The 17,453-nt window shown below is 43.3% G+C and overlaps 2 protein-coding genes across 6 annotated transcripts in view; both read left to right on the top strand.

Moving 5' to 3' along the window:
* Positions 1–10,629, top strand: part of SCMH1 (Scm polycomb group protein homolog 1) — a 39,529-nt gene extending 28,900 nt beyond the window's left edge. For 4 of the 5 annotated variants that reach the window (XM_081335467.1, XM_081335468.1, XM_081335466.1 and 1 more), the window contains 4 exons: positions 3,962–4,093; positions 7,003–7,206; positions 7,865–8,007; positions 8,721–10,629. In XM_081335467.1, coding sequence (XP_081191593.1) covers positions 3,962–4,093; positions 7,003–7,206; positions 7,865–8,007; positions 8,721–8,846 — 605 coding nt within the window. In that variant the 3' untranslated portion in view covers positions 8,847–10,629. The remainder of the gene's footprint in view (positions 1–3,961; positions 4,094–7,002; positions 7,207–7,864; positions 8,008–8,720) is intronic. The other variant, XM_081335469.1, reaches the window with a different exon arrangement.
* A 2,112-nt stretch (positions 10,630–12,741) lies between these two features.
* SLFNL1 (schlafen like 1) lies at positions 12,742–16,772 on the top strand (the record flags this gene model as incomplete). The annotated part of the gene is made up of 3 exons (XM_081334369.1): positions 12,742–13,158; positions 15,124–15,795; positions 16,650–16,772. The coding sequence occupies 3 exons, from the start codon at positions 12,742–12,744 to the stop codon at positions 16,770–16,772; spliced, it is 1,212 nt and encodes a 403-aa protein (XP_081190495.1).
* Between the last annotated feature and the right edge of the window lie 681 nt (positions 16,773–17,453).

Raw genomic sequence — 17,453 nt, 5'->3', positions numbered from 1 at the left:
GCTTTAGAACCAGGTCATAAATACCTTTGGGGTAGTCCAGAGGTAGGCAAACTCGGCTCTTTTATGACTCATGGACTTCAACTCCCAGAATTCCTGAGTCAGCAGCTGACTCAGGAATTCTGGGAGTTGAAGTCCATGAGTCATAAAAGAGCCGAGGTTGCCTACCCCTGGGGTAGTCCATCATAACTCTGAATGATCACTAAGCAACCAGTTGTAAGTCCAGGACTATATGTATTTTATTTTACCTGATATAGAGCTGAACATGTTAATAGGGCCGTTCCTTCTAATAATATTATTTAAGTGCCTCAGGGTCTATGTTTTAAATACATTATCTGAGACAAAAAATACAATGACAGACTTACTATTGTTCATGGGTTGTTGGTGGGGGTAACAATGATATCTGACTTGAAAACTAAAAAGCAAAGTGTAACAGTAAAATCTTAATTGAACAGACCAGCTGGGGGAAGAGGGTACCGATGACTCCAAATGTCTGTTGAAATGGAAGTTTATATCATTCATTGCAATTATTTCACTTGGGTCATTTGCAACATTAGCATAAATGTCGGTGCCTTGCCCAGACTACTTCAGATGTCGTAAATTGGTCAAGTTATTTCAGGAGAATCTCTGGATGGAAATTTGTTGCATTAAGTTGAGATTCCATTAAGTTGAAGTTTCACTTTATTTATCTTATGCTTGAACAGCTTTCAGAAAAATAATGCTTTCCCTTGAATTCCCTCTGAAATGCCAAAGATCTGGTATGTGGGTTTTTGAAAGAACCCTGAATTCATCCAGTACCTGTGGAATTCATCCAGTATCCTGTGGAAGCTGCTTTAAAGACTGACCATTTTTATTACCTTTTTAACGACTGCATTTTTTTCCTTTTCTCTTTATGATGGGATGGCAGAAGGAAAAGTAAGATGGATGACGTGTAATGATATTATATGTAACTAGCAAAGGCAATGAAGCAAGAAATAATAACTATATATACAGGTCTTTTGTCTTGGTCCCCTGACAGCTTTGTGCAGCTTAGCTGTTTTTTCATTCTAAGAAAGATGTCCAGAGAGTCCTCAGCAGTATTTTAATTGGGCTAATTTGTCTGGCCTACTCCAGCTATGCATTTCTATTTAATACAGGCAGTCCTCGACTTACTACAGTTCATTTAGCGACCGTTCAAAGTTACAACGGCACTGAAAAAAGTGACATTGTTTTTCACACTTAAGGACACTGCAGCATCCCCATGGTCATGTGATCAGAATTCAGACGCTTGGCAACTGACTCGCATTTATGGCAGTTGCAGTGTCCTGGGGGGGTCATGTGATCACCATTTGTGACCTTTTGACCAGCAAAGTCAATGGGGAAGCCAGATTCACTTAACAATCGTGTTACTACCATGTTTCCCCCAAAATTAAGACCAGGTCTTTTTTCTTTTCTTTTTTCTTGCCTTGAAAAGAGGCACCAGGTCTTATTTTCGGAGGATGTCTTACTCACCTCTGGCACCGACAGCCCCGCCCAGCAGGTCCACTCCTTCTGGGGCCGAAGGATCAGCTTCATCCTGCAGCTGCATTCCAGCCTGCATTTTGCAGTTAGGCCTTTCTGGAAGGTCACTGCAGCTGAGTACCTAGCTATGGATTAAATCCGTAGCTCAGTCCTTGGCTGCAGAGGCCTTCAAGAAAGGCCCGTGACTGAGAAATGCAGGCCTGGCTGCAGAAGAGGCCTCAGAAGTAGTGGGCCGGCAAGGAAAGGCCTGGCTGCAAGGTGGTGGGTGTGAGGCACGTGGGGCAGATCCACATCTCCATCCCCAGCTTGATTTTTAAGTGTGTGCCCCTCAACCCAAAACTAGGGCTTGTTTTGGGGGGTAGGGCTTATATTAGGTCTACCCAAAAAAATCAGGCTAGGGCTTATTTTTAGGGTAAGCCTTACTTTTGGGGAAAGTAAGGAATCAGATGAGGAGGAGGAGGGGCCTGGAGTGACAGCAGAGTCAGAGGAAGGCTCTGTCTGACGAGGAGCCTGGCCTTTCTACCCGCGCTCAGGCTGAGACACAGCTGTGCTGGGAGTCTGAGTTGGACAGTGATGAAGCACAGCTGGGAAATATTCAGGATGCACGAAAACACCAGCAAGAGAAGAGAGTAGGACAGAGGAATGCAATGGGGCGGCTCCAAAGGCAAAGGAGAAGGCATTAGGAAGCCACGCCTTGGCTGAATTATCAAAGGGAAGGTGTGGGAGGTGCTGGTTGCCGAAGGCAATTGTTCGTGTTGGGGATCGAATTTCTGTCAACTGTGTTTGTTTGCCTTGGACATTGACTCAGGTCTGTGAATAATAAAAGGAGATTGGTTTTTCTTGCGGTTCCTGCCTGCTTTTTGGAAGAAGGGTTTCTCCTTGCATAACAAGGACTCACGTAAGCTGAGACAGGATATTGATTGATTGATAGATAGATAGATAGATAGATAGATAGATAGATAGATAGATAGATAGATAGATATCATATATTTATGTCTGTATGTATTTATTTATTTATTTATTTATTTATTTATTTATTTATTAGTTGAATTTATATACCGCCCTATTCCCGAAGGACTCAGGGCGGTTCACAGATAGATAGTATCTATCTATCTGAAGTAAATGAGCAACAGATGACAACATGGCCTTCAGACATAACTTGCTAACCCTGTCCAGGTTACAGATAAGCATATTACTCAAGAAACACAACTACTGAGTTAATTTACTTTGCAATGTTTCTTGATCACCAGAATCATAGTGAGTTTGAGCTGTGAATTCCCAGTCGGGGCTTGACAGAATACTTGAGGATTATGTTACTAGAATGACTTGGAGATATCACATTTGACCAGTTAAGATGACCAATCATCAGATACCCAGGCACTATATGTAGGTTGTATAATATTATTGGTTTATTTCTTTTTATCATACTATTATTGATCCATCTTACATAGACTGAAATGTACATGTTTCTGAATCATTTCTGATTAGAGCAGCCAATAATTCCAGTGAAAATAAAATAACATTAGAACAAGTATGACAGTTTTTATTACAAAATATGAAAAAGATGGGCACTGTGTTTCTTGTACATCTGAAATTCACAGAAGATGCTAAATGGACTTAGAGAACCACTGGTAAATTTTAAATCTAATTTATCAATTTCCTGGGGAAATGGTCCCATTTTAAAACCAGCCAGTGCCAGTCTAAGAAATTTGGGTTAGAAAAGTAGGCATTGATATTCAACAAGGAAATGTTGAATATCTTGTAGCTGTTTTTTGTGTTTTAATATCGACCTTTACATGATTTTCACAAATAGCTGTCTTGGCATTTAACTTCATATTCTGAAGCTTACTCATTTCAGCCAAACAAAGAGCCCTGACATTTCCCTGTGATGAGCAAATGCTTTTTAAGAATCATTTGAAAAGCACCACTGCAAACAATCAAGGAATAATGACATGCAGAAAGCTTAAAATCAGCAATTGCACAAAACAGCTAACTATAAAGAGGCATTTTGTCATTCCTCAACTCTGTTAAGAGCATGCAGTAGATTCCCCATTGCATGTATAAGAATTAAGATGTACTGGAAATGATACACCAATTTTTCACTTAGGAGAATAAAAAAATGTTTTTAAAAATAAAAGCTCTCTTCTGATGAAGCCGTTATCGGCCCTGGAAATGCCACTGTCCCTTTCATAAAATTCTCCAGTTATTGCATAGAACAGAAGACATGATGTGATAATTGGTAACACCCAGAGATTTCAAAATCATCCTTCAGTTCAGCGATACAACTGTTTCTGCTGGTGGAACTATAGACCATGGGGTAGACTATATAAGAGAAGAAGAAGAAGAATCTTTATGGCAGTCAATGACCAGTCCATAGAGTATGGCAGTTCTGCTGCTCTGAGGCAGGACATTTGTTTCCCAAAGAAGGTGCTGATCTTAAGCAGGGCTTGTTCTCTCTTCCTAGACAGGAGCATTTCGTTAGACGGCTCTCTGCAGGGACCAGGCCGGGGTACAAAGAGGTATTCCCAAGATTTCCCTCCATATAGCGCTCCTCTGTCCCCCAAGTTACCAAAGAATGACCATCACCCTTTGGAAGGTGAGCAGAGCCTCTTTTCCCAGCCTTGCTGATATTATTCCTTTAACAAGCAGCATAGGTTGAAACTCATGTCTGTGTTCTACTTCTGGCTCAGCTGTGCCCTGTAGACATTGCCATCTTGACTGCCTTCTGCTCCTCTGTGTCAAGCAGAAGCGCTAGCAGCGGTCCACAGCATTTCCTTCACTACTTCTAACTTCTTTGGTGGGCTTCTCAGTCTACGTGCTCCCCATTATCTGTGCTTAACTATGAGAACAAAAGCCACCTATAAATTTAAATGACTGGAACTGAGGGGTTTTTTTCTACACTTTCGTCCAATAGCACTTAAGACTTACAGTACATACCGTTTCACAGTGCTTTACAGCCCTCTCTAAGCAGTTCACAGAGTCAACAATCTGGGTCCTCATTTTACCGGCCTCAGAAAGGCTGAGTCGAGCCGGTCGGAATCGAACAGCTGGCAGTCGGCAGAATTAGCCTGCAATACTACCTTCTAACCACTGCACCACCATGGCTCTTCTAGCAATCACAATATCCTGAAATAAAACATCAGCCTCTGCCATTCCCATACAAGACATCATTCGGTTGTGTTCAGGCGGACAAAATATGCTTTGATTCTCTGCATGTGAGCAGTTCTACCATTTCTGTGAAGATGGAATGAATGGTCTTCTCTAGCACAACCTTATTTCTCAGTGCAAGCAAGTACAAGAAGGAGGCGTCATAGGCTGAAGATGAATGTTCTGTTCCCATCTGATGTTTATGCCTACAGGTTTGAAAGGCAAAATCAGGCCTATTGCCCATGACTTTTTGTCACTATTTCTTATCCATGATAATTCTATGGAACGTCTGTTTCTTGTAACCTTTGTATACCAGTTGTCGAGGACAATAACAATGTCTTCATATTCTGGTGAGCTTCGCAGATAGCATCTAAGGACATACAGTACTTGGGAATAGGATTCATGGATAGATGGAACAGGATTCTGAACTAGTTGAACTCTTACCGTAATTAATGTTGTTTCTTTCTTTATTAAGACAATTAAGTGAGCCATCAACATTTTTAACATCTTACTTCTTTGAAAGTCCCTCAGCCTCTGTCACACAAGTTATCTGTGCCACTCATGGCCCATGGTCTCTTAATAAAACATTTCCTCTCATGTATGAACGTATGTTGCCATAGGACTATGGGCACATAAGCATTTAGAACTATTTCAGGAGGGAAAATAGTACTTTCTTAATGCTTGCAGTAATTTGCCTTGCTTTCAGTAGGAAAGTGCCAGGAAAGCAGGACCACACTTGGAGTTACTGCATCCAGTTTTGGTCACCGAAAAGATAATTCTCTGGAGCCCTCCAGTGATTCAGACAGCAAGTTGAAAAAAGTTGTTGAGGAAAGAATGCAGAGAAGAGCAACAAAGATCATTAGGGGACTGGAGGCTAAAACATACGAAGAAAGTTGCAGGAATTGGGTATGTCTAGTCTAATGAAAAGGAGGAATAGGGCTGACCTGACAGCAGTCTTCCAATATTTGAGGGGCTGCCATAAAGAAGGTGGGGGATGTCAACCTATTTTCCAAAGCATCTGAAAGCAGGACAAGAAGCAACGGATGGAAACTAATCAAGGAGAGAAGCAACCTAGAACTAAGGAGAAATTTCCTGACATTGAGAACAATTAGTCAGTGGAATGGCTTGGCTGAGGAAGTTGTGGGTGCTCCAACACTGGAGGTTTTTAAGAAGAGATTGGGCAGCCATTTATCTGAAATGGTATAGGGTCTCCTCCTTGATTAGAAGACCCCCAAAGTCCCTTCTAACTCTTGTATTCTGTATAACAAAGGGAAAGTTTGTGTGGACTGTGGCTTGTTTAAAGGCTCATGGTGAGTAGCTCAAGTAAGATGAGATATTTAAAAAAAATTAGCTGAACTGTGAACACATTCTGGTTCCGTTGGGAGACCAATGTGTGACACCCCTTTGGGGATATTTTAAAGATAATGCCACATCTCAGCAGATCCAAGTCTCATACACAGAAGGCATGAGGGTTTGATTGCATACATGATCGAGAAGCATTCCTGGCACAAGCTTTTCTGTGCATCCTTCATGTAGCACTGAACCAACAGCAGCACATAAGGAATTGCTGTTTGTAGAAATTTGGCTTTAACGTTTCACTGCTGGACTTCAGAGTTTTGGGAGAGTTTCTTCCTTAACCTCAATTTACTTTTCTGCCAGAATGAAATGAGGAATGGGTGCCAGACAACACTCCCTGTTTATTCTGTCCAAGAACTGGCACCTAAGTGCAAAAAAGCAGCGGAATTTAGATGAAGGAATGTCTAGATAGGTTCCTATTTCAATAGTCAAAGAAAAAAGCAGAACCAAGGTTGCAGGATTCTTGGTGCTTTATTTTAATGCAGTCCTGCCGTAACATGCCTAGGGAATGCTAAAATACGGTCTCTTTTAGTAAGAAAAGACTTAGCCTTTCCACTGCATTGGCTGGTCAGGAGCGTTCCAGAATGAACGTATCTACTCTTTTCCATAAAGAAGAACTTCTAGGACAGGGGTCCCCAACCCCCGCTCCATGGACACGTACCAGGCTGTGGCATGCCAGCAACCAGTCCGCGAGATGCACACAAAACCACGCCCCCTCCGGTCCGCAGAAAAACCTCTCTCCACGGAACCAGTCCCTGGTGCCCAAAAGGTTGGGGACCTCTGTTCTAGGACATGAAGAGAGAATGACTGGACGTAGTTATATAGGGAAAAATGATCTCGAAGAACCTGATACAAAATGGTGAAAATAATTCCTCCTCCCCAACTTTCTAGCTGAGTAAATTTGTTCCACGTTGTTGGCTTTACAACTCAAGATGTTTGTGTGCACCGCAACACCCGTCACTGTTGCTTGCTCCCCTCTCACCCGTTGCTTATGTCTTTCAGGTGAAACCTTTGTCCTGAATGACAGTCTCCCTGGTCCTCTGGAGCCGCGCTTGGACCCGATCGACTCAGCCTTGAACGCCGTCAGCGTCTCCAGCCCCATCCGCAACTCAAGGGACTTCCGACTTCAGGGATACCGCCACCTCCACCAGCCCTCCAGCCTCACTCAGTGCAGCGCCCCTGCTGGGCATAGACTGGGTGCTGGGGGTAAGGCACCTCAACACTCTTCTTCTGTGAGGCAGTCTAGCTTTACTTTTGTCCTACTAATAGCAAGGCAGGGACCTGATGGATCCTGGGTGTGAAGTGGCACTCCTGCTACCCCTCTAAAAGCATTGGGTGCAAACACGGGAAGTCCTCCACTTACAACCATTCATTTAGAGACTGTTCAAAACTACAGTGGCACTGGAAAAAGTGACTTACGACTGTTTTTCATCCTGTGTAGCATCCCCCTGGGTCACGTGATCATAATTCGGATGCTTGCCAGCTGAGCCAGATTTATAATGGTTGCAATGTCCCAGGATCCTGTGACCACCTTTTGCGACCTTCTAACCAGCAAAGTCAATGGGGAAACCAGATTTATTTGAACCACTGGGTTACTAACCTATCAACTGCAGTTACTCACTTAACAACTGTGGCAAGAAAGATGGTAAAATGGGGCGAGGCTTACTTAACAAATGTCACACTTAGCAGCAGAAATTTTGGGCTCAGTTGTGGTCGTAAGTAGAGGACTACTTGTAATTCATTCAATTTGACAGTGGCGGTTGTTTTTAAAAAGTGTCACCAGAAACCGCTATTTCAATAGCATGGATCCCTGAGGTTTTGCAGCCCCAGGATTTATTTGCATTTTTTTTATTATGCCCCCTAGGCTCTGACAGATACCTGAGTTCTCGAGACACTTCACGGTTGGGTACCCGGGATCCCTCGGCCTGGACAGTAGAAGATGTCATGCAGTTTGTAAGAGACGCTGACCCCCAGCTGGGACCCCACGCAGATCTCTTCCGGAAACACGTAAATATGCCCTCGGGATCATCTGAATTGGCCTGGGTAGTATTTTCCTCCTGAGGGAAGTGCTGTCACCCAACATATGGTTCCTGCTGATAATGCAGTTTTTAACACATTATTAATAATTCTGTGGAGGTGTTTTTTTTAAAATCCCATTTATATCCCACCCTTCTCCGAAGACTCAGGGCGGCTTACAATCTAAAGCACAATGTGCTTAGCAAGGCTCTTTCAAGGCTCTTTCTTTTTCCCCCTGAGAAGGTCAATATCTCTCAGTGAGGCAAAGTTTTGGTGCCTTCCAACAGTAAACAAGATTATTTGGGCAATATAGGATGAATATATCTGACCATCAATGATAGCATAAGAATTGAAGTAGAGAGACGGAGTAATACAGCGCAGAGATGTAAATAGCTGCTTTACTCGATGAGTATTATAAAAAGGCTGGATTCCAGTTTTAAAGACTTTCTCCAAGTAGCTAAGACAGATGCCAAACCCTAAGCCTCTAATCTCCATGTAAAGCTTATGCAAATGAAGGGCTTTTGTTAAGTGTCACTCATAATGTCAAGGCATGTCAAAGAAGTTCTTTTTTCTATGCAACCAATGTTGCAAAATTAGGCACCCCTGTCATGTATTATCTTGTAGATCAGCAGTCACCCTAATCCAGCCTCTTTTTACTTCTGACACAGCACAAACATGGCTCTCTTTCTGCTCTATGCCTACAGGAGATTGATGGCAAGGCCTTACTCTTGTTGCGTAATGACATGATGATGAAGTACATGGGCTTGAAACTGGGGCCGGCGCTGAAACTCACCTACCACATTGATAAGTTGAAACAGGGCAAGTTCTGAAAAAAAAGACTCCTGTTGGCACAATCATGGCCCTCTCAGCTCTCCGCGAAGGCACGTCAAGACGTGTCTCCCTTCTGCAGCCACCGCGTCACAGAATTACTAGGACATCTTTCTTAACCAGCGAAAGAAAGGTGACTTCCTGCAGGAGGAAGGTCCTAGGCACCCGGAACCTTTGTCGGAAGCTTCAGACGGATTCTCACAAAGGGAGAAGTTTCCTCAGCTCTCCGCTGGTGGCATCTGGGACCTTATCTGACCGAGGCGATGATGCCTCCTGTGTGTAGAGCTGTGGCAGGGCCACCCTTGCATTAGACTCAGCTGTTTGGCCCTTCCTTTTTTGTAATCACAGCATCTTCTTTTGCGGCTCTCTTTGAGAAGCCCTCTTCATGCAATAGGAGGAGGAGGAGGAGGAGGAGGACGTCGAGAGGTTACTCTTCTGTGCCATACAGAAGAAACAGATTAGAAGAAGCCAGCCGAGGACTGCTGCTCTCCAGATGATGCACTCCCTTGGGTGCAGGGTGGGGTGGGAGTTTTGGCAGGTGCCCAATCCAGCGAGCTGTACCGCCTGCCTGCAGATCACTCTCCTCACTTCTCACTAGGTGCTGTTAATCACTTCCTGTATTGAGGACTCAAGCTGGCTTTGTTCCCCACACACTCACATTGCTGGCTGATAAGCAGACAATTCTTAATAATTTATTTCGACACAAGTAGGGGCTCTGTGTTTGTGTTATTTGCCATTCCAGCACTACAAGTGAGCCGGGAGGATGGGAGGCGTGTGGTCCTATCCCGAAGCGGCACAGGGCACACAGTTAAGCAACCTCCCTCCCGCCCTCAAGCTTGAACGTTTTCTACTTGCTCTTGAGATGGCAACCAGTTCAACTTTTCCCCTGGGCAATTCCACTTCTACAGTGGTACCGCTTAATATACCTTCCACTTCACCCTGGCAGACTTTCCTTGATAGCTACCTGACAGGCACACGGGATAGCAAAGAGATGCTGAAATAGGCTCCTTTTTCATGTCCCCCCACCAATTCCAGTAGGGAAAGCTGAATCATGTTACGTGTATGCTGGAAAATAATTAATGTATTTATTTTTATGGCACTTGAGTGGGTGGCCCCATTGTCCCGTAGTTAGAGAGGTTTTGCTGCTGGCAAATGAGAAGAGGAGGAAAAGGAGGTCATAACCTGGTGCCCCAACGTTCTGCTTTTCTCCAGCTTCTCCACTGAAGTGTGCTTTGTGTCTGGAAAGCGAGTGTGTAATGCTTTTTTTCATTCCTCCAGAATAACCCTACCAGCTTGCCCTTTGGGATGCAGACAAATGAATGCCGCCGAGACTCAGTTGCTCATCGCTTGTTTGCCTGCCCTGATTCCTGAACTGGGATATGGGGTAGGCAAAGGTACTGGCCTTCCGCAGCATTTTTCTTTTTCTGCCAAATTACGCAGGCCGCTGCTCCTTCCTCTGGTTGCTTCTTTCTCTCCCAGACAAGGGCCAGAAGACGAGGCAAAAGGGGCCTCTAAAACAAAGAATGAAAATTCACAGGCAATAAACCAGTTCCAGAAAGGTGGAGCCAGCAATGACTGCAATATGCGGGAATGGTGTGACTCGGCCATCCTCTTGGTTGTCCAGTTTCAGCCCCTTGGGGCAAGGCCACCCATTTCTGCTCTTAACTGCCTGGTTGCAGAATATCACTTCTGTAAGCAACTGCCTACAGCAAGTAGCAGGAAGAATCCTGCCAATGTTCTCTTCTGCACTTACTCTGATGATTTTGTTTATAAATAAAATTTTTAAAAAAGGATGAGTGGGTTTTTATTGGCTGAAGTTAATCACAAGACACTTAAGCGCAGGGTTCATAACACAGCCCAAAGTAAGGTTAATTGGGGGGGGGAATGTACTTGTTCTTACTGCACGGTCTTAGATTGGTGGGAATTAGCACTTTGCACTTTCACCCCCATGATCTGTCAGGACATTCAAAATAAATTTATTTTATATTTAGAACATTTCTTTATCTGCCCACCTTTTAACTAATTTGGGTGGCTCCCAATCAAAATAATGACAGGTAGACCTTGACTTATCTACCAGTCATTCAGCAACTATTCAAATTATGACTCCCCCCACCCCAAAGATATATCCCGGCTCAAAACACGTGGACAGGTTGACAGCACTTTGGAAGCTCGGCAGCCAGCCTGTATTTACAGCCATTTGCTGTGCCCTGTGATCAGATGACCGCAATTTACAACTTTCTTCCAGAAATTAATGTTTACATCCAGTTTCAGGATACAATATGCCTATCGCTAACAGTGGGTTTGTTTAATGACTGGCATTTGTTTAATGACCATAGCAGAAGCAACTTGTGGCATAGGTTTGGTTTAAGCTTTACCACTTAAATACCAGCCTTATTGGTTACTTTCAATAGTAACAACTATTACTTTTCAATAGTTGTAATATCTCTGTTTTTACCTCTGCGAAATGTTTTGTTTAACAAGTTCAGGTGGAGCCAATGAAGGACATCTTTTTATATGGGGACATACCATGTTGTCTGCTGTGTGTTCAAGTGAATGTGTTAGAATTGTCACAAGAACATCTATGACCTCACAGTTTAAATTCTAAGAGAGAGTTGGAACATATACCTGAGAAATAGCATGGTTAGCAGCAGCACACCTTTTGAACAAGCCTGGAGCTATTAAGAAATGTATGAGAACCAACTCTTTGTATAGTAACGAGTTTTAAGGATGTAAAACTGAAGGTAAGACAAACAAGTTTGTACAGCTTTGGATGGAGTGTCAAGTTAATTGTGCTACAAGCTTAGAAATGGAAACACTAGCTTGTGTTCATTTTTGCCATATATTCAGGCCATCTCAATGGTCTTTTCACCTCTCTTCATCAACCATAGTCGCAACATGCTTCTGGCACATGGGTGTGATGAAATATGGTAGACATGCAGTGGACACAAGGCAGATAAGATCCACAAGGATGTCTTACAGCAGGACAATGCTTTATCATTCCCAATATCTTAAAAACAGCAGCAAAGAAAGCACTTCTCCATCTGGCCCAAATGATTTTGGTGAAATTAAGAATGAGAAAGGGAAGGGGGGGAAAAATGTCCAAGTAGATGCACATATGGAATGACGGTGGCCCCTGTTCAACCAATTCCTGAATTCATAATGTTTCACTTTTTACAACCAGGAGCAGATCAATCTCAACATTCTAGTAAAGGACGAAATAAACATACACGCAGGAATTATGCCAACAAGTATAGTACTAGTTGTGAGCATAATTATAGTACACATAATCATAGCCCTATTAGATTACTGAAGTACCAGAACTACCTGGGAGAACTGATAGTAAGTGCAACTAACTAATAGTAAGTGCAACTATCCTGGGGAGAGAAGTTGCTTCGTTCTGAAGAAGCTTCTCAGGAGAAATGTGTAAAAGCTACAATAGAATAGCCACTGAAAAAGATCATAAATCTACTATCTGAATTTTCATTACATGCTCTATTAAGTCAAATCTGATTGTAAACTTTTGTAGTCTATTGTTTGGCAGATAGTTGCTAAGTAACACCAGCAGCAATCTCCTATGACCAGTTTACAATTAACACACACACCCATTCTAAGTGTCAATTTTTTTGTGGGTTGTTTCCCCCATAAGCTTTGATCCCCATACAGAGATTTTATGCACCTGACCATTTGTAAGAGCAAAATTCCGTTTCTACTTTGCAGAAACAAGCCACAAAAGAAACAGGTCATTCTTGAATCATGGGCTACAGATACCTTCAAGCAAAACCAATGTAGAATGACCTAATAAGCTCTTCTGTGCTCCAACTAGCAAACCCTGAGAAATGCAACCAAATGCAAATCTTTCTTTAAGGTCTGAAAATGGAAACAGACGTAATTCCAGAAATGGTAGTAGAAACCATACAAGTAGCTGGCAATGTAGATCAGGTTCCAGAGGTAGCTTTGGAAGAAGCAAAAGCTGAGGCGGAAGATCATTTTGGACAGGCTCAAACCTATCTCCTTTACATTGGAAACTTAAACCCCAAGTATTCCAGTGAAGACCTTTGCAGCATGTTGAAGGACATCCTCAGCACGGCAAGTGTCACCCTCCAAAGATACGATATTGAAGTGATCAAGAAACGTAAGCAGGCCTATGCTTTTGTTCAGGTGGCCACAGAAATCAGCCTGGAGCAGGTTCTCAAACAACTGCTGCTTGCTTCGGAGGCAGAACACAACCTATCCAAAGAGCTTGTGCAGAAGGGAAAAAACCTTGTTGTGGGACAAGGCAAAAAGCCTGCATCTGCTACTAAAAATAGCCAAGAGGTAAGGTGGCAGAAAACTAACTCCTCCGATATGCTAGGAATTACACACTCAGGGGGAAAAGCAGGAAAGAGGTTATATGTTAAAGTCTTGAGAATATACAAGAGCTTCTATGCAACACTGAGAAGAAAGAAATCAAGAAGCTGCACCAGCTAGAGCATTCTTGTATTTAAAATACTTGTACAAACGTCCATTTAAAATCAGCAGTGAAAGGTATTTAATATCGGGTTGCATTCTTGAAGCAGGCTAGAATGCTTCTCTAGTGGAGAAGGAAAGTCCACTGGTGAACAGCTACTTTAAAGTTCTCAAAATCCTCCCCTTATCCAAGCAGACTAGGAAAAACATACGCGCACACATGCGCAGGAAGCAAGGTGCATGAAATGTATGCATTTTGCTTTTTTCCTCTCCCTTGCAAGGAAATAACAATAAATATTTTCCTTGCACCAAAATAGCAAGGACTAGCTTGGCTATTCTAATAAGGGACTTATTCCCTGCCACACAAGCCCTAAATCTTTTCTCTCTCAGCAAGATGATAGCACCCAAGGCCACCTTTATGTACTAGAAAGTATTTCTAGCACATCCAGATTTCCCCCCCCCCGCCCCATTCCTTTAAAATAGTATTAAAACAGAAGAGTCTAATTGTGTACCCACAATGCTCTAAAGTAAGCATGTCGCGGTAAATCTAGACATTGTTTTGAGCCTATACTGTGAACTATCAATTAGAATATCTGTTTGCAGACAGCACATTATGCAACCATCGTTTTTGTTAAAATCTCAAAAAGATTTGGGATTTAAGCATGTCGTCTGGACGCAGCTAAGTTCTCCCAGTCTAACACTACAATTCTGTATTCCCTTAAACAAGGTTTACTTTGCAGCAGACAGGGTAAACGCAGCTTTTAAGTGTTACTTCAAATGGATTTAACACAGAACAGACTTGTTTGTTCCATTTGGCTAAGTAACTCCCAAGTTATTGCAATAAACTTCAGAGCACTTTGATGCCAACAGACAATAAGAAATTTAGGCAAATATAGTCGTGATTATAATTTCAAACTGACTCATTTTATATAGGCCTCACCTCACCCTCAGTGTGGTACATCAATAACCCTCTAAATGTATTGGATTGCCACACCCATAATTGCTAAACCATATAGCTCTAGGGAACTTAACCGTTTTGGAGGGGAAAACACCCATTAGCCACAAAGTTTAGGGAAATATGTCCATAGCATACTAGGATGCAAGGCCAATTGCAATTTTTCCACAGAGACCCAAAGTATCCTATGTGTTATACCTATTAACAGTTGGCAGTTCTAAGTCAGCAAAGGAGACGAACTCAGTATTCTTCCCTAGAATTTTCGGCAATGATAGCCATTCAGTGTCTATGGCAGGGGTAGGTAGGCAACCTTGGCTCTTTTATGACTCGTGGACTTCAACTCCCAGAATTCCTGAGCCAGCATGGCTCAGCTTGGAAACTTCTCCCTTTCCCCTCAGCATGGCTGGCTCAGGAATTCTGGGAGTTGAAGTCCACGAGTCATAAAAGAGCCAAGGTTGCCTACCCCTGGTCTATGGAGATTCTCAGTCATCCAGGTCACGGGTGTCCCAAAAGCTGCTTTTTCAAAAGGCAATTGGACATTCTTTTTCCTTGAGAATGTTTTGCCTCTCATCCAAGAAGCTTCTTCAGTTCATGAAGAAAAAACAGAGAGAGTTCAGTTACCTTTTGCAACAGCACCTCTGGGTCAGGCATTCGGCTTTCAGAATTCAAAAACCATCAGAGCCACTGCTTCAGCTGGTCCCCATTTTAACGCCAATGTTTGTATATAAAGCAGAAGAGGAAATATTGGATCTATACAGGTATGTAATTTTTATCACAATTACTCAACCGAAACAGGAACCTACATTCTTGCAAAGCCGCAAGTCCTTTTACTGGTGACATTTGATTATACGCTTGAATTTTACTCATCATGCCTACAGAGTGAGTCCATGGGAAGCAGATCAGATGTTCTTCTAGGAGGGCCCCCTGAGAGAAGGAAGCAACTGCCAAATGACAACAGAAGTAATCCCATCAGAAAAAGCGTCCGTTACCCTTGGAGGCTGGTCGACTGGCCAATGACATTTCTGAACAGCACCCGCTCAGACAGCGCCATTGTCCATAAGGAGATTGTTGGTAGAGAATGCCTGTTCTATGGAGCTTTCCTAGGCGAAGAGACGCGGAATGTGGAATTCAAACAAGGAAGCGGCGAATACCTGACCACAACACTAAAGCATCATTTGCGCAAGTACACGTGTGCCTTTCTCAACAGTGAAGGGGGCAGCCTTTTTGTGGGGGTTGAGGACAATGGCTTGGTCCGCGGCGTCAAATGCGACCACAAAGAAGAAGACAGAATTCGACTGCTCACAGATTCTCTCTTGAAAACCTTCAAGCCGCAGGTTTTCCCGACGGCCTACACACTGAGCTTCATCCCAGTGATCAAAGCGGAAGGCACGGGCATCTTTCTCAAAGTCCTCCGCCTGAATGTCCATCCTCCCAAGCCGCATGCGGAACCTCTCCTTTACGAAACAGACCAGGGGGAGGTGTACCTGAGGCGAGACGGCAGCATCCAAGGACCCCTCCCTGGAAGCGCTATCCAAGAGTGGTGCCGGCAGGTAACATTCAGATTTTGCACATCTTTGTAAAAAAGCACACGGGGGGGGGGGGGGGGGGGAGGCTACAAACCAAATTCTACCGGTCACACAAAGAAGTATGTTTGAGAGTGCCGTCCGATAAGAGATAGCTTACTGGTTCTCCATCATACAAAATTGGGGTGATGGTGGTGGTGGAGAATTGTTATCAAAACTGATGCTTTTCCTCAGGAACAAATACTTTCTTCATTGAAAAGCAAGTTTAAAGGTCCCAAAGGCCACTTGGGAGAAAGCCAGTTTTACCTGGCTGCTATAGCCTTTCAAATTAAAATTGTGGACAATTTGGTCACTGATCACTGTTGTCTAAGTCTTCTCTCTAGCAACCCAACAATGATTATTAAAATATCCAAGGCAACCTAGCAGTTCGAAAGCACGTAAAAATGCAAGTAGAAAAATAGGGACCACTACAGTGGGAAGGTAACAGCGTTTCGTGCACCTTTGGCGTCTAGTCATGCTGGCCACATGACCACGGAGACGTCCTCGGACAAGCGCTGGCTCTTCGGCTTTGAAACGGAGATGAGCACCGGCCCCTAGAGTCGGAAACGACTAGCACGCACGTGCAGGGGAACCTTTACCTTTACTGCGCTTTTAGATAAAAGGAAACCCTGCAGAATAAAGCTTGTGTTCCAAAATAATTAATGACATTACTCCTGCTAGGCTCACACCAGAACAAGGGCAGGTCAGACCATTTCCTTACCTTTTACAGACTGTCTGGCTTTCCTCATGCCATCCCCAGAGTCCAGCTTACAAAACGAGGTGGTCACTGAGCCACCCCTATTATTGGGAAAGGAATGACCCTAACTTTGTAAATTTCCCAGAAATGGACACAGGAAATCAAGAAGCTGGAAGTGAAAATAGACGACTTGCTGAAGGAGAAAGAAAACCTGCAACAGCAGGTACATTCACAGAACAACAGCACGAAATGCTGCGTCCTCTTGTAACATTAAGCCATGCCACCCACCATCAGCTGGAAGAAGACAGCTACATACCCGAGTAAAGAAAACGTGGCCCACTTAAAAGCCTGGATCTACCGACGGTCATCTTGCACCAAGAGTATGGTGGCCATTATTAGACTCTGCTTAATACCTGTAGAGTATTGTATTGCAACCAACATTGGAGAAAGCCATTTTTTCCTCCTCTCTCTATGTGTGTGTTATCCGGTGGATGAAAGTGATGGAAATCCCACCCCTTTTGTACATGCACTGTTGTGCATCAATACATTTCATGCTGTGGGTATTTAAAGGGGGGGAAAACACGTTTGCAACTACGTTAACCTGGCGACTTCCCCATCATCCCTCTTCTCTAACCTGCCCATTCCTCTGCCTATTTTCACTGTGTGGATATTACCGCCATGGATCGTTCTCTCCTTAGAAACAAAAACAGGGAGTTACTGCTGGGATTTTAGGGATGTTCAAGCAGGTTAAAAGTCTAAACTTGGCTTATGACTAAAATTCTTTTAACAGTTGTCCACCAGCATTTATATGGGTGGATGTTTTAAGATTATAAAATAATAGCAACTTCTTCTCCATGCCTTAATGAACAGCAGACAAGTTAATTCCTTGAGTAAACATTAGGTAATGGGTCCCGGGAAGTTTTAGGTTGGCCCTTAGTGTGATTTGGGG

The sequence above is a fragment of the Vipera berus genome (genome assembly GCF_964194415.1).
Source record: "Vipera berus genome assembly, chromosome: 9".
Lineage (NCBI taxonomy): Eukaryota > Metazoa > Chordata > Lepidosauria > Squamata > Viperidae > Vipera > Vipera berus.
Note: the sequence above shows the minus strand (reverse complement) of the source record. Positions and strands in the feature narration are given on the sequence as shown.